General features: G+C 41.6%; 1 protein-coding gene across 1 annotated transcript; it reads left to right on the top strand.

The window, feature by feature from the left end:
- Positions 1–330: 330 nt before the first annotated feature.
- LOC307043233 (glycerol-3-phosphate acyltransferase 4-like) lies at positions 331–19,571 on the top strand. Its single transcript, XM_079687547.1, has 13 exons — positions 331–504; positions 1,492–2,096; positions 4,320–4,389; positions 4,484–4,790; positions 5,835–5,909; positions 5,995–6,084; positions 12,325–12,418; positions 12,537–12,652; positions 12,862–12,917; positions 13,033–13,118; positions 13,250–13,378; positions 13,936–14,015; positions 18,229–19,571. The coding sequence occupies exons 2-13, from the start codon at positions 1,929–1,931 to the stop codon at positions 18,335–18,337; spliced, it is 1,380 nt and encodes a 459-aa protein (XP_079543673.1). The 5' UTR covers positions 331–504; positions 1,492–1,928; the 3' UTR covers positions 18,338–19,571.
- The last annotated feature ends 1,174 nt before the right edge of the window (positions 19,572–20,745 follow it).

Raw genomic sequence — 20,745 nt, 5'->3', positions numbered from 1 at the left:
AAAACAAAAATGTAAAAACACAGATAGCGAACTATTTTAAGAACACTATATCCTAAAAAATAAATAAGAAAACATAGTAAAATAAAGCAGTATTCACATTACATATGCATAAACTGTATTTGTGCAGTCCATTGCGCAATCTTTTAACAATATTTACAGCGTTTTGACTTACAAATGTATTTTTTGTTTCATTTGAAGCTCAGTAAATTACTATCCGCAAATGTACATCATCAAAACATAGCTCTACAGCGCCACTAGTGGCCATTCATTGTATAAACATAATTATGAATGTGAGCGCAGTAGCGTGTTGTGTCCAGCAGGGGTCGCATCAGAGCCGGGGTTGCTCGGCAGAGGGATGGTGCTAAACACGTAACGGCTCTGAACCGCCCGTTGTCTACCCATGTTGTTCTCCGGGCGGAGTTTGGCTTCAGTCCTTAAGACAAAGACCAGTTTGAGTTACTGACCGGTTGACGCTCACTGTACGGATACAATATATGACGAAGGGTAAGTTAACTACTCACTCTACTAAAGTATATGCTTGTAAACTGTTGGTAGGGATAGTAACCTGTAACGTACCTAAGTTACGCTCATAACAAAAAGGTTGGCTCAGCATTTCATGCGGACCAAGCTAGCTTTACGGAGCACGCCAGGAGACAACATGGAGCACAACCTTTAGCTTGGAGGCTACCAGCTAATTGAATCATCCGTGGGAGTACATAGCATTTGATTATGAAGACCCACCACTAGATAAGGTTGTGTGAATTACATGTGTGGTGGCTTTTAGTGATCCTAGAAAGCGTTAACCGTTAACTGTTGGTTGCATGAATGTATAAAGAGAGAGCGTTGGAGGCGGGACCCCGTTCGTTCGTTTGAGAGTGGCTCAGTGGAGCATGATGCTCAAAGGTCCCCGTATGTGGGCCCATAGAGCATGCGCATTTGAGTTTTCCTTAAGCCCCGCCTCCCACCTTCATCTCTCGGTTCATTCAAATGAATGGAGAGAGAAAATAACTCTGAATTCAGGTTTTAGCGCATTTTACAAATGTAAGACCCTCTTGATTTAAACAAGGTCTATACAGCAGTTATTTAGCTACATACAAAAATGACGTCACTTGAAGTTGTAGTACCACAGTTTGGCCACTACGGCCATTCCAAAAATCTGCTTCAACGGGCGGTTCACTTCCTGGGGGCTAGGATGATGCTAGCTAAGTGTATGTTAGCATCACCATAGGATATAGGGACAGAGGGCCTCTAACGTTATATCTGCATTGTGGCTGATAACAGTAATGTAAGCCGAAAAGCAATAGTGTCCAGTTATCAACAAATTCCCAGGATTAGTGAAAGCGTTTCTTTCCAGATTAGCTGGGGGCTCGCACTAACTGTGGATACCTCATACAGATGGTAGTGATGATTCCTTCTTGCATTATTTTATTACAAGATATGTTGATCTATTGTGAGATGGATCATTCTGACCGTTTGTTTACTTCTTCTCAGGTATGTTTGCTGCAAAGCCTCAGGATCTGCACCATACAAGGGAACCACCTGCTATGCCCAGTTGCTTTATTGTTTACATTTCTGTCCCCAGCGGGGAGGCTTTGCTCCAATAGCAAACCACATCTGCAGACAGGACCTGCCCTTATTTAATCCCAGCTGCTCTTGCAAACGTTTGCCTGGAATTTCAAAAGAGTTTCAAAACCAATTGATGGTGAAATAATGACATTCATTGCCCATGAAGGCGACGGCAGGATGGTCACTTGTACTTTTGTTGGTTCTCTCTTCAGTATCAGGAACTCCATCCCGTAGTTCTCTTGATGAAGTCCTTTTTCTGACAAAAGATAAAGGTCACTTGGGGCCGGGACGTTTATTGCTACACCTCCTCTGCCCCCTGATATTAACTATTTGATAGACTTCATCTGCCTCCTGACTTCAAGATGGAGCTGTTCTTCAACCCTTTTGACAATTTGGTGTGTATCCTGCTGGGCATCTCCCTCACCGTGTGGTTCACCCTGCTGCTGGTCTTCATCATCGTGCCTGCCATCTTTGGGGTGTCCTTTGGCATCCGGCGTCTTTACATGAAAACATTATTAAAGCTCTTTGAGGTAAGCGCTTTTTTATCTTAAGTTGTGTTTTCCTGCACACAGTCATAATGATGCTTTGTCTTCTGCTCCTCCTACACCCTTTAACTCAACAAACAATAGTTTGTCACAGTTGTCGTTTGTTCTTCAGAGACAGGCTCTATTTGCGTTCACTGTACATTTTGTCCAACCTTTTAATCAATATTTAAACAGTTGTGTTTGCTTCTGGGTTTTACACGTGTGCTTGTCTGATAAGTTCATCTCAGGACATTGGTCAGAAGCAGACTTTATGCTCGTCTTTGCATCCATTGTATTCAAAAGCTGCTGCAGATTAGCATCACAGAGGCATTCCTCCCTTGTTATATAACCGGAGGAATCAGTCGTACAGACCTTGTCAGTAACTGTTGTCTGTGACACGGCTCCAACAGCCTGGGGTATTGCTTACTGCTATGAGGTTTTCACTTTCGCAAATTGAGGTTGAATCACCAGTGACGGTAGTAATGCATCAGCTTTATTATGCAAATGAGAAGCTCTTATGTCCAGATAATTGTATTTACAAGTTTACGGTTTTGTTGCCATATTGACTTCAGTTATCCAGTTTTCCTCCTTCTGCTATCTCTGGTGTAGTTTCACTAGTAAAGCTGTCATCACGCTCCAACTTGTACCACTGAGAGCAGGGCTTTGGCCAGAAATAAATGGTCCAGTGGGAGATGTGAGAGACAATCTTAGCTCATGATTCCTGCTGCAACCATGACATTTAGAGAAAGGGTCAAAGGACAGATTTAGTGCAATATAAGACTGACACACCAGTATGTTTTCTGGTTAGTACAATTTGCCAATGTGTCAGTGCTTGCAAAGGTATCTATTTCAGACGAGACATACTATGGCAATTTTGTAACGGGCTGCTAGAAGATAGTTTGTGTCGCTGTTAGCCTATCAGTGTGACAAGTATCACTATTTCCTGCTCACTGAAGTTACTTCATCTAACACTTGTGATATGGATATGTGGATAGAATGTTGTCTTTCACATGCAGCTCTGAAGCCACATTTATTTTGTCACTATTTCCTAACCAGCTCTCTGTGCTCCTCTTCTCTCAAGCCAAATAATCTTTACTGAACTGAAGCATAGACTCAGTATTACATCTTGTCACAACATGATTTAAAGGTAGCTGAATAAAAGGGAAAGGAATGGCCAAGAATGTGAATGCCTATCTATGTATCCTATCTATCCTAGCCTATCTATACTCCGAATGACTATCGGAGTAACTATTGCCACCTGAGTAATCAATCACATAACATAACACTGCTTTGGACTAAAAGTCTTTAGGCTTCAAAAAGTCCACTTCTTCTCACACTCTAAATCTCTCTTTTTTTATTTTAAGTTGGTAATTATCGTCTACCTCAGACACATTATCCTAGAAAAAACAATTTCAGTTTGCCCAAAGTTGATGCAAAGTAAATAGAAATATGCAACAATCGAAAAAAGAAAAAAAAGATTGCCTATTTCGCAACATTGCTTTTTCAAGTAGTCTCTCTAAATTCTTTAAATGTTTACAAACTCTTGCTACTTCTAGTGTTTCTGGCAAATATGCCTGCTTACCACGACTGCATTTGAACATACTAGCATTGATGCAGCCTTGTTGAACTGTTGCCCATCAATGTTTGGTGCAGACAGACCTTTGATTTATCATGTGCTGTGGTGTGAACTGTGAAACACATCTCTCACCTCCCAGGCCATACATTCCTGATCTTTCCTGCTTGTCAGGCAGTTAGAACACTGTGTTCTTTTCCTGCCTCTCAGTGGACACTACCGGTTTATTGGTGTACCGATTAAAGAATAAGAAGTGGTAAAGTTAATGTCTAACAGTCACAGATCAGCACGCATAGTGTTGGCCCGGGGTTAGGTCAACTTCTGCAAATGTGGAATCTTGTTTCCTCCAGTTTTGCACCCTGATGGTTAATACTGACATCAACAAATACACAGAGAATAGAGAGATAACCATTAGAGACTTGAGCAGGAAGCAGCTGTGTCTGATCCAAAAAGAATAATTTGTGTGTTTCAGTTATTTGAATGCTCACATTCAGATATAACAACTGCTTGTTAACAGTGGCAGCTGGTTGCTATAAAACGTGTTGCTTGCTGGCTCGCCTACCTTTTCTAAATGTTTTTATGAGAGCGTGTTGTTGCTGAAACCAAATGCTATATTTCTTGTGTTTTTTACTCACCCTTTTGTTCTTTCTTTATAGTGGGCTACACTTAGGATAGAGAGAGGAGCGAAAGAAAATAATCACCACTTGCACAAACCCTACTCAAATGGTAAGATGTGTTTTCAGTATGCATGTTTGAAGAGATTTGTATGTTTTAGAGACTGGGTATGGCTGACATCCTTTCTCTCTCTGGACTGTTTCAGCTATCATTGCCAAGGAGCCCACCTCCTTCGAGGAGGAGATTAAGGAGATCAGGAGGAGCGGCAGCAACAAGGACCTGGACTCAGCCTCAGCCTCCGAGTTTGAGATGTCTGACATCTTCTACTTTGCCCGGAGAGGGGTGGCGAGCATCATGGACGATGAGGTGACGAAGCGGTTCTCTGCTGAGGAGTTGGAGTCCTGGAACCTGCTGACTCGCAGCAACAACAACTTCCACTACATCAGCCTGAGGCTCACCGTGCTGTGGGGGCTGGGCCTGTTGATCCGCTACAGCTTCCTGCTGCCTCTCAGGTAGAGCAGGACCCAAAACATGGAGGCAGTGTTTTTAGAAAAATAGCCCTTACCACACATGTGTTCAAGGAAAAGTGAACACATACAGACACGGCCTGCAATGGATTTACAATACAATTAAACATCATTTGATACAAAATGCCATTGTTTGGTATATTCATCAAATGTAACAATATTATTACACTTTCATCAAATACATACCAACACAGTGAGATTGTGTGACTCTACTAAAATATAAGCCTGGGAGGTATTATCACCATAAAAGCCAGTCCGGCCACAGAGTTAAAGACTGGAGGCAATCCCAGCATGAATTACACCATAAGCTCTGTCAAAGGACCAATACATTTACAAAAGATCAATGGATTTGGGCAGACTGCATGGAGTTTTCAGACAGCTCCAAACACATGTAATTAAGTGTTGGCACACGTAGAGAGTTAAGGAGGGAGATCCTCAGTCAGGGTCAGCTTATCCACTCACAGGGACAGTGACTCAGTCCTAAGCCTGGCTGGCTCACTTCCAGTTGCCAGTGGGGAGACGAATCAGGCCACCGCTGCACAGACAGACACCATTCTAGTCTGCCATCCACTTAATAGATTCTCTCATTCAGTTCTTGTCTAGTTAAATAGCGACCTGGTTTACTCAGTCACTAGCTTCATGCCTTCATCTCTGTAGTGTTTGTTTAATCCTCGACCAATTTAATCAGCACCATCTCCAACCCTGCATGATCGGACTCATCCAGATTATTGCGACCTGTTTAATCATCTCCTGCAGGGTCATTGACAGTGTGAATCTTTAAATTGAGGACCCTGCAGCCCTGGATAGCGTTACTCATGACCTTTACATGTCATATCTGAGCGGTAACTCAGGAGAAGGTTGTAGCACAGGAGGAACCTTTTTAGGGTTTAGGATCATGTTCTTGCCTTTTTAACTTTATTAAAATGCTAAGTAGTTTTAAAAATGTTAACCCTAAAAGGGGAATCCTTCCTTTTTTGGTTACTTGTTGAAGGTTTCCCTGCTGTAAGATTCTGTCTGTCTATCTTTCAGGGTAACTCTTGCCTTCACTGGTGTAGGCCTCCTTGTGTTCCTCACCTGTGTCATCGGGCTGCTTCCCAATGGAAGGTAAGTCAAGCTGGTCTTTTGATCAAATAAATCGGTTTTTGGTTTTGAAACACAATGAACATCATGCTGTATCTTATTCTTGCAGGATGAAAAACTTTCTGAGTGAGAAAGTCCATCTGATGTGCTACAGAATATGTGTCAGAGCTCTGACTGCCATCATAACCTACCATGACAGGTAAGAGAACAACCAAACTTTGTTTTTACACCAAGTTATGTGACTATTATTTGTTTGACTCATGATGGAACAGTATTTTAACACGGCATACATGCACTACGTGGCTAAAGGTTTACAGTCAGATAAGATAAGGATGTGAAAAGGGGGAACTGAAGCACATGCGGCAGTTATTTGGTCTTTAATAGGCTCTGAGAGAATGCATGCAAACACATGAAACATTTCAACACCCAAGGTTATTAAATTAGGTCAGATGCAATATGTGCCTTAATTATGTCAACAGAAATAATGAGAGCTGAACAATGATCCGTGAAAGAGTCATAGCAGACTGACCTGTTTCCAAAAACCATAAAATGAAGGTTGGGAAACACACCTGTTTCTTTTTTTAGAAAGGTCATTACTCCATTACAAAATATTTTAAATCCACAAAGTGTAGCATGCAGTTAGGTTTTTCTCTTTATACGGATGTTTGCAACGTTCCTGCAATACCCATTTCTAACTGTTGGATCCTTATCATCCCCACGAGCTGTTTTTGCCACCAGTTAGGTCCATCTTTACTATTAGGGTCAGCATGTTGGGGGCTGCTGCTAGTGGATAGGCTTAAGGTTTTAACACTGCAGCCCAAGTGTTTACTCTAACTTCTCAACTTCCTGGTCGATTTCTCAACTTCTGTTCTATTTTTGTATTCTCTCACTTGACGGCCCAATCAAGTTCTCTGAAATGACTATAGATGTGATATATTATTTTGTTCCTTTTACTTTAAGGTGCTTTAAGCAATTCTAATCCAATACCATTTTGATCCAGACCTGTGAATATCTCCTCATGGTCTGCTAGCTTTCCGCTGAAAGTAACCTTGGTGTTCATACACTGCACTGACTCTTGAAATGGGAAACAAACAAAGCAGAACGAGCCACTCAACAATATTTCAGGGGGGCGTTGAAGATTGTTCACAGGATTATGGGGGTAGAAAGTAAAAGGCAAACCTTGATGGGAGGATCTGTGTTGGTCTTAAAGGTGACATGTCATGCTTTTCCGGTTATTACCCGTCCCCTTGTGTGTTATAAATGGGCCAATCCGTGGAGCCGTTACGTTACATCCGCTACGTTAAGCCCCCGCTGATTGGTCCAAATTGACCAATCCACACACACACTCAGTGCAGGCAGCCCTGCTGATTTCTGCTCCCGGCTGCAGGCTGATAACAGACTGTTGGGATCGCGTGAAATTCTCTCTGCAGACCCATTCTCACAGCGTTCATCAACCTATAAACCTTTTTCTTACTCAATATCAAGCCACACTTATTGTTTTTATTTCGGCTGTGACTTTGTGTGTGGTTGAGTTTGGCTGTGTATCGCGAAACAAGGAAAGCTGCCCCCCCCCCCCCCTCCGTGATTTCCTTGTTTTGCTGCAGCGAGCCGTTTAGTGGAGAAAGTGAATACTGCTGAATACACATACATTACAGAGATGCTGTATGCAAAACCAATGTGAGTTTGGAAAATTGCACAATATTTTTCTATTTTAGTATACCTCAACAATGGAATTATGATCAGTGGAAATGGCCATGACACCTCTCCTTTAAACATCACTGATCCTTCCAGAATCACGGCACTACCTAAAATAACTAATTCATGTAGCTTCATATCTAACATGGATATGGCTTTGCAAAAAAAGGCAATTTCAAAAGTGTAGCCGTTGGTTATGACTTAAATAAATAACGGTGGTGACAAAACTCTGTTCTGATGTTCACTTTTTCATTGGAGAGTTAGGGTTAGGGTTAGAACACAGATTGACAGCTTGATGTTAAAGGAAATGTTTTGTTAACAAAGTTTTATGCAAGTTAAGTAACACACATTTCAAGAGAATGCATGTTGCAACTGATGGCTTTCCAAAGGCCTTGACATCTAAGCAGTTTCCTTCTGAAAAAGCACAATATAAAAACTCCAAACCACTCAAATGCAGCTCGTCTTTGCCACATGGTCCCACTACTCTTTTCAAACGCTGTTGCCGTGACAGGGGTCCACGTCAGGTTACATAATGACAGATGAGTTATCTCTGGAGAGCAGAGATAGGCTGTGTTAGCACTCGCCGTACGAGCACCTAGAGTATGAATATGAAGGGGAGCCGCCTCAGGCTACACTCAGCCGGTCTACTTTCATATTCCTTCACTTGAGCCTAAGTGAAGCACAAAGCCCTGTGGATACATCTTTCTCATACCAAGGCCTAGGCACACTTTGTTAACATCAAACATGACGATTGTAGCTGCTGAATTCACACAGATAATTTGCAATGACATGCTTAACTATCAAGAATGCATCCAAATGTGGGCACTGCTGGATATTGGTAGGGAACATTTTCTTCTAAATGAGGCTTTTATTATTTAGATAGGGCAGAGTAAGAGTCTAAGAGGAACATGATGAGGCTTTTATTAAGAGGAGGAGCACATGCAACAGGATATGGAGGAGGAAGTTGATGCTTGAAGTGTTTGCCAACTGTAGTCTCTTACAGCTGAATTGTCATTTGAGTACTTGGTTTCTGAAATTGCTCATGGTTTTGCTGATTTATTGATCATATATTAAGATGCCAGGCACATTACAAGTGGTTTCTTATTTTAAATTGCACGACAATGACTTGGCTTGTACGGAGAAGTAACTGACCGATCAGAACATGATGAAATATGATCATTTATATCTTTACATTCAAAGGTGAAAAACACATTGAAATACAAAAAATCATACTCGATATTGAACATTTTTTACGACTATCTCGGCCAAAGTAATTGTGGTTAACAATTTTATCCTGATAAGGATTCAAACTCCTTAAATGGCACTTAAACATAACAAAATCTCTTTAACTTATGTTTGTTGAGAGATATTTGTATCCCATCACCGTAGGTAATTCACTTCAGAAACACTTTTTGTTATATTCCATGGAATGCTCTTAACATCCCGATAGCAATGAATATCTGAAGTGCTTTGACAAAAAATCCATACAAATAATTCATCTGTGGAAGCCGTGGCGCTGTAAAAAGCACGACCAATCATCTGAGCCGGCCCGGCTAAAATAACTGGATGGCCTACCTGCCTGCAGCCTTCCATCTGTGCACAAACTTATCTCGTGCCCTCATTTGTTACATTACATTGCATTTAGCTGACGCTTTTATCCAAAGCGACTTACAATAAGTGCGTTCGACCAACAAAGTACAAACTTGAAGAAAACAGAATCATATAAGTACATCAGGTTTCATAGAGCTAAAACATTTCAAGTTCTACTCAACTGGCTTTAGATAAGCCAGGTCATGGTAATTGGTCATGTGCGCGTTCGTGTGTGTTGGAGGAGGGGGCTCTGTAAGGAAGTCTGAAGGAAGGGGCAGAATTTTTTCAGCTGCGTACTTTCAAGTTCTAGCGCACTCGAGCTGGTTTCTCCATTCTTACCTACCCTACTTTAACAGATCTTTTTTTGTGAAAAAAAATCCGTCTCAAATAAGGTAAACGGATTCTCCTGCATATAAAAGACAAAACATCAAGAGTCTTTCTCACATAAAAAGTATTTTATTATAAGGCTACATTTTGCATTTGTCTACCATGATAGTGAGTCTTCTTAAAGAGCAACTTGCAGGTTAGAGACACCAGTGAATAAATGTGTAGGAAAATGATGAATACACTAGATTTTCCCAAAAATATACAGAAATATACACTACAGTGACATCTGGCGTCGTTTTAGTGAGACGTCTTCACTTCCGCATAAAAAAGCCTCCACACGTGACCTCCCGCGTGTGACTTAACATGGCGGAAACAAGGGGGAGAGCGGCCGGTCCAACGTATGAATAAACATGGATCACAATGCTAGTTTTGACACAGAAGAGGTTGAAAATATATATTCAAATGCATATGATTATAATTATGAGCCTGCTCTGCGTCCAAGAGACCAGGAGCAGCCAAGGATTAGAAAAAATAACAGCCATCGGAGAGAATTGGAGCTTTGGTGTGTGGAGAACCAGTGGAGAACAGAGCAGCTGTCTTGGTGAGTGACCGGCGTTAGCATGTTAGCTAACGTCAGTCACATCACATCATTGTAAAGTTAGCAATCATATATCAGGCTATAACTAAAGTACTGATAATATAGTAACGTTACTGGCAGGACTGTTGATACTGATCCATAACAGAAACTAATGCGCAAGTATCAGTCGTATCTCGCGTTACCTCGCAACTCCACACTACGGTGCTGACCGGAGGGGAGACGCGAGATACGGCTGATACTTGACGATCTGGCGGAGAAAGGTTGTGGAGCCTCCGTTGATATGCCGTTGTAAATGGCTTGATGGAAAGCAGGTGTGTAGTCGGGGAGAGTGCACAGCTGATTGCAGGCAGAGTGAGTGGAGGTTGAGCCGGGAAGCCAGGAGCCAGGAGCCACACGCCCACACAAACAACACAGACAGGGGGAAACAAACAAACACAAAGGAGACGGCTGGAGCAGTATCAGCCACCACAGCGTTACCTAATGCAATTCCACACTACGTCTTACGGTGCCCGTGTACCGGAGGGAGAGAGAAGGAAGGGGGGAGAGAGAGAGAGAGCAGCGAAGGGGGTGAGAGAGATGTAATACGGTTTCTTGATAAAGCTGTGGAGACGGAGTATGTGCTGCAGGGAGGTGGATGCACAACGCACCCAGGAACGAACGCTAGCTCCGGTCCTTTTCCCGTGAGGGAAACTGTGGACTCGATGCCCTGACAGGCTTGAGTTTGTGCAACCTGCACAAACACAAGATCACCATGATTACAAATGGTGAAATGCAATGTAAAATTACCGAAAAAATACCAGCTCACTAAATCACAACCGCTCAAACCAACTACAAACTACTACCGCGGATTGGGCAGAGAACGAGTCCGAGAAAGTTAACTCCCCCATGTGACGTAATATGACGCGTTTGACGTATGACGTTAAAAAAAAGCAGTTTTTAGTAGCAGAGCTCAAAACGGCTCCTTGTCCTCTGAATTCCTGCCCTTATGTCTTGTAAAACATATCAAATCCTGCATTAACATTTTTAATTGTAATTTTCAGGCAAGGTTAAGCATAAATGTAGTAAAAAAAAAAAACTGGAAGTTGCTCTTTAAGTCACTTGTGAGGAAATGTACAGTTATTCATACATAAAACAGATCACCGAGACACAGCCTTCTTCCACCTCAAAAACATCGCCCGTCTACGTCCGTCCCTCTCCCCCTGCCGCAGAAACCCTCTTCCACGCCTTCTCATCACCTCCCGTCTGGACTATTGCAACAGCCTCCTCTATGGTTCACCTGCAAAAATCCTCAACAAACTTCAATACATCCAGAACTCCGCCGCCCGTCTACTCACCTACACCCGAATCCATGAACACATCACCCCCGTCCTCATCAAGCTCCACTGTTATTCCCCCAGAGAATTCAGTACAAAATCCTCCTAATGACGTACAAAGCCCTCCATAGCCTGGCCCCATCCTACCTGACTGACCTCCTCCACAGACACACTCCCACTCGCTCTGCTGCTGCCAACCTCAAGTCCTGGGGCGGCAGAGGCTTCTCCGTTGCTGCACCCACCCTCTGGAACTCACTACCCCAATGCATCAGAGATTCTTCCTCCCTCACAGCATTCAAAACATCACTCAAAACCCACCTAGTCAACACTGCATTCAACCACTGACCCCCCCCCCCCCCCCCCTATTTTCAGTTTTGTTTATCTCTTTTTGTATTTTTTGTTGTTGTTTTATTCTCTGTCAAAGTGTCTTTGAGTGTCTAGAAAAGCGCTATACAAGTATCACGTATTATTATTATTATTCAGAGTAGAAAAATGATTAGGGTTATTATCACGAGTAGCTATAAAGCCCTTTATTGCCTCAGCCCGAGGTCTGTTGTAACGCGTATCGCTCTCTACTGAAGGGCTAAAAATATACAAGTTTCAGAGAAAGCATAGCTGTCTCTTTCTCTATTTAAGATCTCTATCTTTGGTATGTGCAGTCAGTGGGTTCACGACCTGCGTGCTCTGGGTGTCAAATCTTCAAACATAACCACCACGAGTTGCTTTGTTTCTCTCAACAAGACTGTGAGAATCTGGTGAAAAGCTTACCCCCTTTTTATACCGAGCGTATTTTTGCCTCTCGATTGCATTGCTCTGTTCATTGTATTTAGACGCTTGCTTTTTAGTTCTTGATATTGAATCCTCCAGGAAGTGCCTTCGTAATACCCTGCTTGACGATGTTCCTTCCTTTTTACAGTGAGAATAAACCCAAGAAGGGAGGCATCTGTGTCGCCAACCACACCTCACCCATTGATGTCATCATCCTGGCCAGCGATGGCTGCTATGCCATGGTAATAATACTGATGATTAGCAGAAAGCTAGAAACACTTTGACACTGGTCCCTGTTTCCACTGCAGCTGTTTGTCTGTAGAAATCAAATTACATCTGTGTTTGTTTTTGTGTCGTCAGGTTGGCCAGATTCACGGCGGCTTGATGGGGGTTATTCAGAGATCTATGGTCAAGGCCTGCCCGCACATTTGGTTCGAACGCTCAGAAGTCAAAGACCGACATCTAGTGGCCAAAAGGTAACAGTTCACCCCTTATTTTTACGTCATGTTTTGTCATTGTACAGCTTTTCTTCCTTCAGTGAGATGCTTCTTGGCATTCAGCTAGAGTTGTTTTGTACACATTTTAATATTGAATTTGACTGTCAATCTTAGTTTTTTTTTTGTCAATTCAAATGTTGTGTCTGTCTCAAAATGACTTATTAACCTTCATACTTTTTATATTACAGATTGAGTGACCATTTAGAAGTTAAAACTAAACTTCCAATTCTCATTTTCCCGGAAGGTGAGTTAGTTCAATGATTTTGTACGGATGATAAAACCTCATAATCACACTATTGTCATCTTGTTTTACTATAAAAAGTCTTCATTTAACTTCTATTCATCCTTTGAATCCCCAGGGACCTGCATCAACAACACGTCAGTTATGATGTTTAAGAAAGGCAGCTTTGAAATTGGTGGCACGGTCTACCCTGTGGCCATTAAGGTACGGCGTTTTCCTTTCTATTTGAAGAGGTGTTATTTGTACCTGCTACGTCTTATTTTAACCACGTACATTTTCCTGTTTGTTTCAAATACTACATTGAGTTTACATTGTGCTGTGTTTGATGCTTACAGTACGACCCTCGATTTGGAGACGCCTTCTGGAACAGCAGCAAGTTTGGTATGGTCAGCTACCTGTTGCGTATGATGAGCAGCTGGGCCATCGTCTGCAGTGTGTGGTACCTCCCCCCCATGTCCAGAGAGGTGAGACTTCATGGTTAACTCAAAGCTTCCCAACACATTCATTTTTCTTATTCAATGAGTATTGCTTTTATTTTTTTATTTAGTGATGTAGGAGTTAACAAGACAAGTGCATACAAGTACAGTGTCACAGCTACACAGAAGACAGTACGGTGCATTTACAAGTAAAGACAAATTACAAAATATACATGGAGAAAGAAAAGAAACGGTGTCTGTGTGCACGTTTGAGGGATTAGAGAAAAAGAGTGTAATAAATGACAAAAATATAATTAAAATGATATGATTAACAATATAATAGTCATGTGTCCTGGGGGGGGGGGGGCATGTAAATAGTAGCCTGACCTTAAAGACCTTAAAGAAGTAGAAAGGGGTGGTGGCTGATAACGGAATGAGGATTACATTTGAGTTCCAGATTGCATCTATATCAGTTTTTTTTTTTTTTATGCCGGCAGATAATTTTCCATTGAGTACTGCTTTTATAACTGAGAGTAGAGATGTTGTTTCTCATTAGTTTTGACCACTTGTTTTCCTGTGTTATTCATGCCACTTTTCACCAACAGGAGGATGAGGATGCTGTTCAGTTTGCCAACCGTGTAAAGGCAGCTATCGCCAGGCAAGGAGGACTGGTCGACCTCCTGTGGTGAGACCCATTCACTTCAGTGCTCTCCACTACTTTCTCCCTCTAACCCAGTGGTTCTCAAACTTTTTCTGTCAGGCCACCCCTTTGGGGGAAAAAAAAAGTCGGGCCCCCCCCCCAACACAAATAGTCAGGGTCACTGGCAGCGCCAGAGATTTCTTTTGGGGGTGCTGTGGGGTAGCTTGACGTTTCATAGAGGGTGCTCAAACATTTAGGGTTTCCCATTAATGTACCGGTCGCTACAGTGAAATTTTAGACCCAGACGTAATAGTACTGTATCATATTATTTTCGAATCAATAATTTTTCAAAATATGATTTTTTTTATTTTTTTTATTATTATTTTTAATAACCATTTTTCCTCCTGGTCTTTCACGCCCCCCCTGTCATGCCTCTGCGCCCCCCACTTTGAGAACCGCTGCTCTAATCTGATGACTGACAAGGGATTATAAACATATCCTTAGCATATGTGTCAACCCAGACTGCTGTAGTTTAACGACAGTTTGAAGTTACGTTGTAGGAAAAGCACAGGTGTGATCAATTATATTAATAACTAATTATACTAGGGATGCTCCGATCGATCGATATTGGCCGATATTCACTCTCGGCCGATCGATCTGTACTCTCTATAAAGGCTGATCATGAGAGCCGATCACATGACGTAAAATACATGACACTTGTCTCTGTGCGCGGCAAAACAAGCTCGCCAAAATGGCTTCACCAGTCTGGCAGTATTTTAAGTTGTCCGAAAATGACAATAAAATAGCGTTATGCAACGTGTGTGAAGCAGAAATCCTGCAGCTCCACCCGCTGAGACGGACCGCTGAGCGGAGCAACACACACTAAGAGTTAGACCTAAGACACAGCTATTTTATCTACCTCTGGAACAAGCTAAACTAGTTATAGTTTTAAATAGCTTTACACATGTAAAGTGTTATTATACAAAGTTAATGTAAACTTGAATAATGTCTTCATTTGAATGTAATAATTCTGTTGGTTGTTGTTTGTGGAAGCGCCAGTGAATGAGCCCCATTAACTTGAGTTTTAAACATCAGTTTAAATGGAAGATCCCCATAGGCCCCGCCCACTCGATCGGGCGATCAACCCCAAAATTGGCGATCGGAGCATCCCTAATTTATACAGGAGATCCAGTCAAGGGGTTCTGTTGTCATGTATTATCACTTATTACAATTATTTATTTGGCCTCAAAATAGAGCTGAGCCATTGTTAATTATATTTAGCATTTCCTGCTAAGACTGCTTAAAATGCCTGCAATGCTGTTGTTTCTATTTTTACAAATTCAGAATCAGAAATCCTTTATTTATCAGGATCTACACAGTGCAGGGTAAAGGCTAAATAAATAAAAGAGTAGGCTCATCAATTAAATAAAATGGCAAGCACACGTTATTAATACAATTATAAACATATAGGCGAGGAAACAAATGGTAGAACAAAAATAAATGCACAAAATATGCAAGATCTATTTGACGACATCGTTTTTGACTTTTAGCTTTTGAAAGATGGTTGCTCCAGTAATTCCTCTGAAGTTTCATCAGGACAGTGTGAGAAAGGTTTTGTAACTTATCATTTGACACTTTCCTTTGGCAACAATTTCTAAGGAAATGTACGCAACCATGGTTTTGCAATCATTCTAAGATGACTTGCTACGAATGACCGTAAATGATTTATCAAAGTATAGTAATCACACCTAACAATATTTTAACTCAGTCCAATATTCTTATATGTTGTCCACATCACTGACACATGTGGTAACATCTAATAGATATAGTTAAAATATAACATACCATTTTTACATTTGACAGTTTGGCCTTTCAATCTCATGTGTTTCCAGTAATATGAATTATGGCTGCCTTCCTCTCCGAGTCTTCTGTTTTGTTTCACCTAATACATTCCTACCATCGTTAGCATTGTCAGTCACACTGAAAATGCAAAAGGCATTATGCTGTTCAGTTTATTACATCAGAAGCACTGTAACAAATCACCAGGAGGATACATTTAACATGTCTTCAACAAAATGTGGACAAGTTGACAGTGGACATGTTCTATAAATAACGTGCAATCTACCACAACGTTGTTTGCACTACTAAATACTGTCAAACTCAAGGCCCGGGGGCCAAATCAGGCCCTTGTTGGATTTAATTTCGGCCCGCACGATCATTTCTAATTACTATTAGATCTGGGGCCTCATTTATAATGCCGTGTGTAGGCTTCACGTGGGTAGGTTGCTTACGTAGTAGAAATCCAAAAAATAGGTACAGAAATGTTCCGACATTTTCCGATTCACCAAACATTGCGTACCGGCGAGGAAAGTGCGTACAGCACTTCCTACGCCTGTTTCCCTTTATAAATCACAATCGACTCGAAATGCGGTGCAACTTTTGCGGGCTTCACGTAACGCCCATATTTGACTATAAATAGTCGAAGAAACTTCCTTTCATTCATTCATTTTGACTGACTTTATGAAGAAGATCGCAGGAAATGACGACAGAACAGCTAAAAAAGACATCTCACACCGTGTCAGATTTTGGTTATTTTGGGGAGGTCGAGATAAATCATATTGTTTGGTGGATGCAGTTTGAACCAGAGTAGCAGCATGGAGGTCGGATCGTCACCAAAATAAATAAATAAGTGGTCCGAAAAAGGTTAATGACAAAGAAAAATACACATAGCCTTCCTCAGGCAGTGTGTTTGTACCGGGGACAGGAGACCCCCCCCCCTTGATGAGAAACTATAAGAAATGATTGGGGAATCCCTCCGGAGTGGAGTCATGACGACTAGATCTGAATTATGTTTGTATTTGGTGGTTTGTTTCCCAGCTGTCGATCAGCTGTGCGCAGCGTTTCCACTGCAGCAACTCTATATCCACCAGTTAAAGGAAATACAACTAATGTGTTGCGTTATATTAGCTGTACAATTTACCACATATGGTGCTCTTTGTTTCCATACCTCCTGTGTTTTACGAGCGACTTATCAAGTAGGCTATTGGCAAACGGCATAAAACACGATTAAACGTGATAGTATATAAAACCATGCTCGTATCTACAACCTATAGAAATACAAAACGGCGTCAGTTTAGACGTAATTCTGTCCTCCTGCTTACCGCATCATATGAGAAAACATTTCATAACATTAACACAACATATTCGAGGTGGTTTTAAATAACATATCCGTATTTATTTATTTCTCCAAGTTATGTTTTTGTGGAGGAGTCTCAAACAGGCGTTTGTTTAATCATTTTAAGATTGGCTTTAATCAATGTTTGAAAATGAATTCTTCATATATGATAAATGAGAGGTAACATCTTATTGATGGTATTATTTCCACATATTTATCTCCATTCTTCCTTCTGCCAACGGTGTCGCAGTTTCTCGTCTCTCCCGTTTTTGTGCTTAGTGCGTACGGATGGGTTAGAGTTTGCGTGGAGGACCGCACGTTTTCCCGTCAAGTTAGTATTTTATAAATCGCAAACATTGCGTAGAAAGTGGCGTACGCCATTTTTTGAGCGTATATCCCTTTATAAATGAGGCCCCTGGCCCGCCGGTATATTGCACGCACACCTTCACTCCATCCTGAGGGTTTCCTCAGCTCAGAGTCTGAGCACAAACATTGATGAACTTGCACCCAAGATGAGATGCCAAGTATCTGCTTGAACTAGCATCACAGAGCAGCACACTGAGTTTAATGGATGTTTCCTTCTGCACTTTTTCTCTCTCTACAACAGGGCATGTTTGGTTTTTTCTTTGAGGGAATTTTTTTTTGTTGAAGCTGTTGTTGGTCTGTGGGAAAATGTAATCATAAGAAATGACTCTGGAAAAGCTGCAGATAGAGCCAGAAGAAATGAATACAACTGATTATTTAATGTTTAATGTTGTTTTTATAGGCAATAATTTAAGCTTTGTTAGTTCCAGGTTTAATATGTGCAATAAGTTCATTTCAATAAGTTCTGCAATAAACATTGAACCAGTCCGGCCCTCGACTTGTACCCATTTTTTTATTTTGGCCCACTGTGTGTTTGAGTTTGACACCCCTGCTGTAGATATTGAATTGACCTTTAGTATACAGTTTTATTATTATTATTATTATGCTCCTGTGTTTATTATATTCTTGTAACTCTGGCACAACAATTTCCTTCGGGATATATAAAGTCCTATCTTATCTTATCTTAAACATGGTGACTCATTTGAAACTCTCTTGCAGGGATGGAGGCTTGAAACGAGGCAAGGTAAAAGAAACCTTTAAGGAGGAGCAGCAGAAGCTGTACAGTAAGATGCTGGTGGGCACCCAGGAGGACCGCAGCCGCTCCTGAAGGACCTCTGGAGGAGGACTGGCTCACTTCGGCTCCTCTGACTAACTCTGCAGTCAGCAAGGCTCCTCGCTACTGGAGCTCTTGGACTGGAAAATTCCCTCTCTGATGTCAACAGTACTCCATTTGGCTTCCTCGGTCACTGCCTCAGACGGGCGTGTTCAGTCTGCGTCGCTCTCACGGGTCACTCTGAGTCCGCTGCCCTTCGTTGGAATAGCTTGACTGAAGCCTCGCTTGCATTAGAATGAAATTACGGTGCGAACACAAAAGAAGCGTTGTCTTCCACGTTGACAGTCTTTTGAGGGAAAACTTGTCTTTTTTATCTTTAACTGAGTTCCTGTCCTTTTGTTTTGTAGTTTCAACGTTTAAATTTGACCGTTATGTTCGTCCCACACTGTGTTAACGTTACAGAGCTCATCACACCTGGGACATAGAAGAGAGTTACTGTCTAGTCTGGTCTGACGCTAAAACCTGTGACTGACTTTGGGTTTCGCATGACTGGCTGTGCCCGTGATTTAGGGCATAATGCCAGCTTTTGTTACATTTCAAATATTTGTATGGGCTTTTTCCAAGAGAGAATAACTTGGGTTTGAAGCTCTGTGTTTTACATTAAGACTTGTATCAACACATGTGGTCACTATATGAGTTACATTGCAGATAAGCTCTTTGGTATGTTATCTGTTTCTGTGTTTCTTCCATGGAATGTGTAAATGATCACATTATGAAATGGAAATTGTTTATCTACAGTTACTCTGATGAAGGTTCATGGATTAAGGGAGATTTTTCCAAATGTTCTCGGGCAAAATGCAGCATACCTAACTGGAGAAAAAGGTTTTATAGTAAATTCATTGTCCCTTTTAAGGACCATTGCACACAAGTATGTAGGATAATTCACAATTTGTCTCTTGACTAAAAACACATTAATACACTTCCTAACAGGCATCATGTTCTACCGTAGCTTCCTGCTTGTGCAGTGGCCATCTTGCCTAATTTATTTTAAGTGAACACTAAAAGTTATTGTCTTTATTTTCTCCCACATCAGTGGTCTTTCTCCTGTTTGGCAGCCTCTCTGTGGAGAGTGCAGCTGTAGTTTGGACTCCCTGCTGCTCCATGTGAGGGACTCGGGGACCTGGGGGGTTTCTCCCTGAGGCCCCGATCCCTTTTGTTTACTGTGATCAGGAACAGTTCTCTAGTGTTAAATCTGTTCATCAAATAAATGTGCAAGAATGTGTCTCTACCTTTTGACTTCAGGGGTTTTTGTGCTTTTCACACTGTTGGTTGTGCTTGTTATCCTCCGATGCACAAAGGGCTCTGAACATACAGAAGCAAAGGAAACCAGAAGTCTCATGACATGGCAGCAGATATGTGTACTACAGAGATTGTTTTAAGGAAATACATGTCTGGTTTCTACATTTAAAAAAAAAAAAAAAAACACCTAAGCATTTCAAATTTAAATTGGACAATAGCAATGCTGCAGGGTGAGCTAAGCACTAAATATTTGCAAGTTAAGTTCAATGAATAGCTAATTGCACACAATTATAATGATATGACATTAGAAGTTTCCATTGTATACTTTAGAACTCAGGGCCTAGGTTATCTTTCTTTCACCAGCAAGTCTTTGCAAAATCAAAGCATTTATTTGCTATTTTTAGAATTTGATGTTTTTGCTCCAAAACTAAATTGTCTGCAGCGGCTCGTCTGTGCTAGTCTATGCAAGCCACGACTGATAACATTTCCTGTCTTACTTTTTGTCCAGTAGGCACCAAGCTGCTATAACACAGCCTGGCATGCAGACTGGGCTTTTATAATTAGTATTTATTCCCATATAGTGTACATTGTACTCAGGGTCCAGTCTAAATAGTATCCCTTTCCCTGGATGTATGCTGTTGATTCTTTTGCAGCTGCTTCATCTAAAACCCAGGCCTCTCCTGGCTGCAATAAACCACCTCAGTCCTTTCAGAGAGGTTCCCCCCTTTAACTCGCTTTGTTTCCAAACCGGTGATGGACGTGGCAGCATTCTTTTGCATCCCTGTTGCAATAGTTTCAAATGGATGTGTTGATGTTGGGGAATAAAGCGCACAGTGCTTAAGGGAGGAGTGAGAGGAAGCAGGAAACTCAAAAGCTTGGCTGTGACCACCATGCCATGGTTGATCAGCTCCATTACTGCACTATAGAGCCAGAGTTTGGCCCCTAGCAGTCTTTGCTTTACCCCCAGACTGCTGGGTGGCACTGATCCATCGACTCCAAAGTAAGACGATTACAGATCTACGCTGCACTGGGTAGAGAAGTAGTCTGTAGCTGTGTTGTAAGATATTGTGGTTACTTTGTGGTGATAACTGGAAGCTGTAGGAGGCTGGCAGTTCTAGATAAATGACTAACATGCAGGTCTTGCACTTAAAAATAAAAAGTCA

The sequence above is a fragment of the Notothenia rossii genome, assembly GCF_949606895.1.
Source record: "Notothenia rossii genome assembly, chromosome: 6".
In the NCBI taxonomy this organism is placed as follows: Eukaryota; Metazoa; Chordata; class Actinopteri; order Perciformes; family Nototheniidae; genus Notothenia; species Notothenia rossii.
This window is presented reverse-complemented; position numbering and strand designations above follow the sequence as displayed.

Bases quoted from the DNA above. Each gene is read 5' to 3' on its own strand.
- LOC307043233 (XM_079687547.1), top strand. From the start codon at position 1,929: ATGGAGCTGTTCTTCAACCCTTTTGACAATTTGGTGTGTATCCTGCTG. The intron at 4,390-4,483 runs GTAAGATGTGTT...GGACTGTTTCAG, and splicing joins GCACAAACCCTACTCAAATG to CTATCATTGCCAAGGAGCCC. The intron at 4,791-5,834 runs GTAGAGCAGGAC...TCTATCTTTCAG, and splicing joins AGCTTCCTGCTGCCTCTCAG to GGTAACTCTTGCCTTCACTG.